The sequence below is a fragment of the Plasmopara halstedii genome (genome assembly GCF_900000015.1).
Source record: "Plasmopara halstedii genome assembly, contig: Scaffold_671, whole genome shotgun sequence".
Lineage (NCBI taxonomy): Eukaryota > Oomycota > Peronosporomycetes > Peronosporales > Peronosporaceae > Plasmopara > Plasmopara halstedii.
This window is the reverse complement of record NW_020187588.1, coordinates 112475-121122: the sequence shown is the minus strand read 5'-3', so window position 1 is coordinate 121122 and position 8648 is coordinate 112475. Positions and strand designations below refer to the sequence as shown.

Here is an 8648-nt window from a genome sequence, read left to right as displayed (position 1 = left end):
AAAATGTTTGCATTTGACGAAATGCATCTGTCGCGCCCGCCACTGCTTGTACCTTCACCGTCTGGCAGCACCTTACCCGTTGAACGGAATCGTCACTCACGTAAGGTAACGCGCGATATTGCAGCATTGGATTTCTTGCAGAATATTCCTATGCGCTCTGAGTGTGTCGCCGCTGATCCACTGACCCCGTCAGAAGTGAAGACTGAAATGTCGACCATGAATGGCACCAAAGCTGTAACACCGGTTTCAGATAGCGAAGGTTCAGGTGGTTTGGAACGCGAGCCTCTGGCTGGACGAAGACTTCCAGGCATGGCGACCACTATCGTGCGCGTACCTTCAATGTTCCGATACCGCTTTACCACCAAATTTCCGGCGGCTTCGGCCGTCGTGCGACGATGGGAAGGCGTCACCATTGAGCAAGGCTTGCTCGATTCCCGACTCTTTTTTTCTCAGGGCTGCGGATACCCGCTAGCTACCACCATAATCATTAACGTATGGATATGAGATACTTTGAGCAATGGAGATGTAAAGATTAGCAGTTTAAACTAATTTGCTGGGTGTTCGTATCAACAGTATAACGACAACGAGACGGCTGCGAGGAGAAGGCGCATTGCATCCATGAGCAGCATTTTGGCCCTCGAGCGGTCACCACCAACGTACTACGACTGGCGGGGTACGTCATATTTCCGTCTGCTGCACGCCACTTGGTCAGCCTGTGATCCAGATCGAGACCAGGAGGACGCGCACCCTGAACAAGTTCCATTCTCTGCGAACTTCTTAGACGATCCTGAATTTCGACAGGGTCGTCATCGACATGTTGTGCGAGGTGACAAGAGCCTTGGCCCAATTGTGTCGAGCATCTTGCTATTCGTGAAGCCTCATGAACTTAAAGATGAACTGAATCAGAAATTTCAAGAGAAGCACGGGTGGTGGCTCCAGGATCCATCGCTGTCGCTGAGTAAGCTTCGGCATTTGAAGCGTCAGGCACTTATGTGCAGCCAGCGGCTGGGACTAGAAGTTGCAACTGTGGCTCTCGCCTGTGTTTTGTTTGAAAAGCTTGTGCTACAACATTACATCACAAAAGTTAATCGCAAACTTTACATGGCTGTGTGCTTCCTATTAGCTGTCAAATTTAACGAACCTTGTACATCCGTCGAGCGCAAACGTGTTGTACGGCAGCTTTTGGAAGATATCGATCGGGTTCACGGAATTCCAGCACGCGATATTCTTAAAGCAGAGTTCACGGTCTACGCACAGCTTTCCTTCAATCTTCATGTTCCCATCGCTGAAGTTCATCCACACTTCGCTCGATTGCTAAAACTTGTTGAAAGCAATCCTCGTAAATATTTAGATGACGACGTCTTCACGTCATACTCGGCACTTTTAGCGATTGAAGAGCAAGCAGAAAATTCAAGTATAATTCTGTCTGATCCATTGGACCGTTTTGATGAAATTACGATTGGGGAGGTGCGTTTAAGTCATGATGATGACGGGATTATTAAGGACAATGATCAAAGAGGAAACAGTAAAAAAAGCACAGGAGGTGGAAGCAAGAATGCATATAGCGAATCGGTGTTTCCATGGCAAAACGTTTCTTTTTCTCAATGGTGGCGACGGCACCGAAGTCCGCGAGAGCGACAAGAGCCACCACATACTTCCACCCCGTAAGTGCAATTTCTTTTTTCTTGATGCTTACCTCGCTGCCGAGATATGAAGATCCCGCGCTCTCTGATCTTCGATGTCGAAGTAATGACACGATTGTAATATAGGCGGCGACGTACACTGTCACCTCATCGTAGATGTTGGGCCGATCACATTACGCTTTTACTGGAAAATTATTTATTGGTCTTCCGTAGGTTTATTTGTGATACCCGATGTGCCTTATACGAGATGATTCTTGTGGGTCGAAGATACGCTTGAGTATTCACCGTGCAACGAAGACGGAGGCAACGTTTTGAAATACACCGAGTTGTAGGCCGCACTTGATTGATATCTCCCGTTTACTACTATGAGCACTAATCGTTTGAAATGAGATCAATTGGATTAAAAGTCTAGTCGCGGAGCATAACTCGATCGAGGAGCTACGTGCGTGTATTTAATCGGCCCATTATTGAAATCGCGAAATGCTTTGGCATATGCATCACTGATAAAAAAATTGCCGTCGAAACGGCATTGAAAGGTGGCAACATCACAAATCCTTTCGCTGTCCAAGAGTTTTCTTCTGTGGAGGATGCCATGCTATGACTGAAACCTGCATAATCAGTCGCAAAGTCGAGTTTATTGCCACTAGGGGCATGGAAGCGCATGATGTACCTTGCCAATGGCACTACTAACGAGGACTTGACGGTGGCATATAGTCGTCTCGCCTGAGTTAACGTCACCAATATTATCCACATCCTGGTCATGCGATGCTGACAAAGCAGCTAAAATAGCCCGTGCCCTTGCTTGAGCTTGTAAGGATCATGGCCGTTTATTCTGCCCTGAAACGTTGGACTTGGTGTCGTCGAATTGGTTATCCTAGGGTCTGTTGTTATTGGTCGTGTCCTGCTCAGCAGTCAATACTCGACCCTCAACTTCAACTTCGCAGGCATTTCCCATGCTCTTTACCTCCTTTAATTGTCAGCTTTAGCAATCACAGATAGCCATGCCTTTCGTTGCAGTTCTGCAATCTTCGAAAAATGCTGCGTGATAATAAAATGCGCAGTGAGCATACCCAAGGTGTAGCCATATCTACGCGGCTGTAAACGCCGAGATTGTGAAGAAGCACAGGGTCGGACGCCGCATTATCTACAGCTAAATATATCATGCTTCGATATGTCGAGCGTCCACTATACTGTCTTCCTATTCGTTCTCAAGGTCTTAATTGCTACGCGACTCTGTGTGGGCACCATTTAATAGATCGACAAAAGGTTCGAAATCGTCACTGCAAAGGAAAGAAGTGGATGGCTTCGTGGAGTTTGCACCGGTATAGTGGCAAATAACCACTCCTTTAAAAAAAACCTTTTGAGAATTGTTACATTCAACACTTTTCATGCGTGGTGCATTTGACAGCTAAGTCATCAGATCACCATAGAATATCGACAAGTATCATAGATTACTTCTACGACAGCATCCAAGTGATACAAGGAAACATTCATTTGGATTGTAATCACAACTTCTTGCCGTGCTAATTTAATCACAAAACTCACAGGTGCATGCACCTTCCATACTCATTTTGAAAGACCTAAGTTATCAACTCGTCGATTAAGAACACTTCTGGTACAACGGAAGCCTACAATGGGGAGCGGTCGTACTCCTCGCTTATTATGACTAATCGATTGTGATGCTGTGAGTCCAGAGGTTGTTGGAGGTACCAGTTCGGGTCGGCGAGCGTCAATAGGACGGGGGAGTAGCTGCCTCATCTCCGCATGTGTGCGACACAATCATAATTATTCATTTGCCAAATGTATCCTGTCAAGTCCTTAACGTCAGACCTTTGGAGCGCGATACTTGGTTGGATCCCGCGGGAGCGAGCTGGGGCAACTCGAGGCCGTGGTACATATTCGATAGCTTGATTGCGTCAAATTCAGGTCCCATGTATAAAAATCGTAGTTAATCCCGCTGGAAACGACGAATTGCCATTTCTCATGATTTGAGAGACGCTTGCCGTAAAACTTGGCGTATGCAGTGGCATCCTTGAGAACAGAAGTCTGTTCCAGATTAGTCGGAATGATCCACGAAGCTGGGTTTACACCTAGCCAATTCTCCCAGTGCGCCAAAAAGCATCGGAGACATTTAGAAATGAGCCCGCAGTTCTTCAAGATGTTCTGGTATTGTGCGTTCGTGAACGCACAATACTTGACCGGATATTATAAAGTTCGACATCGTCAAGTTCGTGTGAAGAGGTAACTACACACGAGTACGAAACTGCGCGAAAGTCGGCATCCGAGCCGAAACTTGTTCAATCTGGACACCACTGACATTATAGTCATAGCCAACCTTTCCAGGTATATGAACCAGTGCCGACGTGTCCACAGCAGTAAGAGCCTCGGCATTACTAAGCCAGATAGGATACTTGGTTTGCTACAGCAAATCTCTTTCCATCGCGTATTTGGCTAGCGGCTTAGAAATTAAGGGCTGCATCTCACTGAGAAATGAAGATGAGTTATCACCAGACCTTGTGACATAGACAGCACCGAACTCGCCAGATTCGAGAATGATATTGACAACCGAGCCGTTTGTCCAATTTCAACACCGTGGTAAACGTCGTATACAAAAACATCATCACCAGACGGAAGAGAGTGGTAAAAGTATTTCGTAGCTTACAGTTGACTCTATCACATATATAGTCGGTGCGCTTGTATACACCTTTTCGCCCTTCCAGTTGTAGTATGTACGATATCCACACCCCAGTCGACACAACCATTCCAAATTTGTGGAGAACGGTGTACAATATCTTAGTCGTATATCTTCACGTTCAGTCATACGATTCCAGATGCCCTATACACTCTTCCGAACAACGATCGTTACCAGCATATCATTGATTTTGTGACGAAGAAAGTCAGCGATAACCCCTTGACTTCTCAATTTCACCCAGCAGGTCTTGCAGAAGTCTTGTTGATTCCAATTATCAATGCCGCTGTTCGGGTTCCCCGACCAGAGCACGACACTGTCAAACGAACCAACCCGCTTCGTCATTTCCTCAACGTACTCGCCGACCGTGTATTGCTGCGCTTCAAAGAACCGGAACGATCGATCATTTGATATATCGGATGTTGATCTGAACCAAGCGTATGACCGGAGAAAGTGAGATAGGAAGCTAGGCACTGTAGATAGAATAATTAAATCTTCAACACCTCGTTTGTTATTTCGATGTGCTTGCCGTATGTACTTTATGTATACTGTAAATGCCTCGATTTCACGTCTCATTACTGGAATCACACTTCGAAGGACTTCTGTTTCCATAATGTAGTCATACTGCATTTCTTCTACTTTAAGATCGTGCAAAGCTCGTTTCCGTTCTCATTGTGCCGCTGGTTTGGAACGGATAATATGAAAGCGGATGATATGCAGATCTGACACATCAGTCGTGGCGGCCACATTATGATGTTCTAGAATCACATTTTTACAGAGACGCTAGCACCTTTGCAAAAATCTACTCTTGGGCGGTAAGACATCCTTAGGAGCTCCCAAATGGACAATCGTTATCGGTTTATGGAATTCACCTCTACGGACTTGTTAAAAAGCCGTACGAGGAGTGCACCATGTTGGCGCAAAGAAGAAGTATTTCCCGACGCAAAGGTGCTGCGCCGCAGCCTGATGCGATCTAAAAACCGTCTTGCGGAGGCGTCCTTCATCGGCCTTGTGTGTCATTTGTTATTTGTCTCCGCTCGCTTATTTACTAAATATGAGGTAGGCGGTCTCACCAAATAGTTAGCACATCCATGAATTTTAGGCTAAGGCGTAGCAATCTACGAGCCTGGGTCTATTTGCCGCGGTGCCCACTGGCATATATGCTCAGCTCTTATCGGCTTGCGTTCCCGGTAGATCTGGCTCCGGGCATAATGACGTTAGACAATGTAACATGCCTGAGAATATGTGCACACTGTTCCTGCGTCTGGTAAAATGTCTTTCCAATTCATTGCTCTACTACGCGTCAACTCTGAGGTCCTGGCATCACGGAGGTGGTAACGACTGTCCGGTGGGAGTCGCTTGACAAGTAGGAAGGCGAGATATAGATGACGATTATATTCGAATCTTTTGCTTCAGGAGAACAGTCAGATAAGCAATGGCAACGAAAGTTAAAGAGCACTACGTTTGACAAAAGTTTTTAGAGATTCCATAGTCCATTATAGTAGCATTCTAGCTTCGTGCTTGCTTTAGACAGATATAGGCGGCAGCTTTAGTATAGCTTGGCCTTCGACAACGACAATGCCGTCGCTCGTTTTGGTGCATACAGCATCACACTTGACGAAGCGCTTGCGAACCTTTAGCACTCGGACACGGGCCGTCACTGATTCGTCGATCATGAGCGGCGACCTCCAACGCAGAGTTTGCTTGACGTATAGAGCACCTGGCATAGTGCGTCCAACGATCGTAGCAAAGAGGCTGGCGGATAGTAAACCCTGTACAATAGGCTTTTTGTCTGTCCAATTTCGAGAAGAAAATTCGGCACTGACGTGCAACGGGTTGTCGTCACCTGAAAGCTGAGCGAAGGCACTAGTGTCCTTGCAGGAAAAGGCGTGCGTTAACTGTGCTTCTAAACCTACGGATGGAATTGTGCCGATAGGGAGCTTACAATTAAAGCAGTTGAGAATATTATCTCAGCAAGTGAAATAAATAAATAGTTGTCACCTGAGTTAGTTCTCCTTTAACAACGAAAAGACCGCCAGCGACCGATGAGGAGAAGGCTCGGCAGCATCGAGACAGCCGAAGCATTTTGGTATCGTATTTAAGTGAGACATAGCTTTTAAGTGGTCACGTTTTCCTTCCAGCTGATGGCGCCCTCCTTGCGTTTGTCACTGAGATGCTTCAATCTGCAGCCTATTCGTACTTTCTCCAACATGCTTAGAGGTGATTGAACACTAATCTAAATCTGGGTTTCCTTACCACTAGAAGAACTTCCAGAGCTCAAGAGCATATTGGCTGTGCAAAACCTGGTGACAACAATTCCAAAACAGCCCAAGCCGCTCCATTTCAAGGCCTTCAATCGGTGGATAGAGACGTATTGCTGCAAACACTCATTAGATAGTGAGTCGAAACTTGACGAGGGCGACTTTAACGCTTTCATGAAAGAGGCAGGCAACTATCTACTTAAATTGGAAGAAGAAGCATTTCAAGATTGCAGGAAAATCGGGTTAATGATGGACGAGGAGCTTAGTAGCCCCAAGACTGATGCTTTTGCGGAGGCAGTTAAGGTAAAATTGTCTCGACACATGTGCAAACAGGATGCCACTACATTTGGGCTGCTAGACAAAGACAAGGATGGTGAGTCTTTGTGAAAGGTCTCACCTCTCCATGATTTCTTACGTTTTGTGCTTGCAATTATCAGGCTTTGTATGCACTGAGGACGTCAAACTTTTCTTGCAGGTAACAGCGCATGGCAACGGAGCGCATTGGCTAAAACGTAAGCCTCGGCTGAAATGACAATTCGGATCTGGCCAAAACTTATCATTATATTTTAGGTCAATTCCAGCTATACGATGATGACGGCGACGAGATGGTAAACGAGGCGGAATCAAAAAGCATTTTAAATTCTATGGTTGCTACACAGAAGGCTGTGATGACTGAGATTTTCGCTAATCACGTAAGCCGTGAAAGGAACCGTATGCCACTTGTATTAACTTAAGACCCTGCGTTGTGCTCTTTAGGTTGAACATATGCCCAAAAAGTGTAGCAAGCACTTTACTAAAAGTATGGTAGAGGTAGATTTCAAGACTAATATTCCGGAAAAAATGCGTTGTGTTTTTCACTTCGCCAACAAGCTAGACAAGGAATGCAGATCCTGCAACTGGGAAATGTTTCTGGATTCGCAGGTTAGTTTCTGTCGATGTTTTGAAATGCAAACTCAAGACTTATTCTTTTGACTTGTCTTGCAGAAGTCAGAATTTTTAGAGCTGCATAATCTTATTGCTATATATGCAAAAGGTTTCTATGATGAAAGGTACAAGTTTGCTCTGAGAATTGGACGTTAGTAAGGTCGAAACTGATAAGACCTCGCCCTCCAATGTTGCTTCTCCCCAGGTTTACTTTTTATCAGCGCAAGCAGGACAACCAGAAACTGCGATACAAAGGTTTAGGGCTCGCTGCCGCCATTGTTTTGGGCGACTATCTTGCAGCCGTAATCTAGAAAATCAACTTCGTTGAGATAATTTTTGACTCCATCTTTTAGGTAATGACTACCCCTTGCAGGTACTGGGTAGACTCGCAAAGATTTTTCAATACGTCATAAATGTTTGAGCAAAGAAAATCTATATCTACAAATTTTAAAGAGAAGCACAAATACATACAGATTTGATAACTACTTGTCCACCTCCGTACTCACTTTTGCACATAGTCCTGCCATAGCTCGCACCTGTACGACGCCGTTGTACCCTACCTCGGCAAGCGAAAGATGTGACACCTCAGGCGTACTTTTAATTCAGCGGAGTCCGTGCATGTTGCACAGAGAAAGTTCGACTATACGAGTTTACTTTTACAACGCACAGAGGCTGGGTTCGTGGGCTTGTACCGGGAGCAGAACTGAGAGCCTTGACCGTAACTGGATGTCTTGCTTTGTAACAAGTACAAAATTGAAAAATTTGTCACTTAGTCTAATAATTAATGTATTCGTCTTTCTCCTGAACATTTCAGAGTTCCATCAGCATCATAATTACCCTATGAACATTCATCATCGTATCTCGTGTAATTTTTCAGTATTGTACTTATTACGATTGTACTAACGTGTAAGGAAACATTACACAAGATTACAGCCCGCTTGTCTTCATCAGACAACTGCAAAAGCTACCAGCTGTGATTATACTTGGTCGCCACACTACAGTAGCTGGGAACTGCGATGCGGCGGGCGAACCTGCCTCTTCTTCGAAAAAGATAATGGAAAATGGTGCGCCAGATCATAATCGGCCACAGTATGACCGAAGTGAAACATAAACTCTCACGAGTTTATCAGC

The 8648-nt window shown here is 45.3% G+C and overlaps 3 protein-coding genes across 3 annotated transcripts; 2 read left to right on the top strand and 1 right to left on the bottom strand.

Annotated features, from left to right (window-relative positions):
• Nucleotides 1–3: 3 nt before the first annotated feature.
• PHALS_13591 (Cyclin ik3-1/CABLES) lies at nt 4–1668 on the top strand (the record flags this gene model as incomplete). The annotated part of the gene is made up of 2 exons (XM_024729380.1): nt 4–492; nt 574–1668. The coding sequence occupies 2 exons, from the start codon at nt 4–6 to the stop codon at nt 1666–1668; spliced, it is 1584 nt and encodes a 527-aa protein (XP_024579763.1).
• A 4190-nt stretch (nt 1669–5858) lies between these two features.
• PHALS_13590 (acyl dehydratase) lies at nt 5859–6417 on the bottom strand (the record flags this gene model as incomplete). The annotated part of the gene is made up of 2 exons (XM_024729379.1): nt 5859–6272; nt 6334–6417. 2 exons carry the CDS (start codon nt 6415–6417, stop codon nt 5859–5861), a joined length of 498 nt encoding a protein of 165 aa, XP_024579762.1.
• Nucleotides 6418–6476: 59 nt separating this feature from the next.
• PHALS_13589 (hypothetical protein F444_21013) lies at nt 6477–7828 on the top strand (the record flags this gene model as incomplete). Its single annotated transcript, XM_024729378.1, has 7 exons — nt 6477–6528; nt 6595–6966; nt 7031–7105; nt 7164–7285; nt 7350–7514; nt 7578–7642; nt 7723–7828. The coding sequence occupies 7 exons, from the start codon at nt 6477–6479 to the stop codon at nt 7826–7828; spliced, it is 957 nt and encodes a 318-aa protein (XP_024579761.1).
• Nucleotides 7829–8648: the final 820 nt, after the last annotated feature.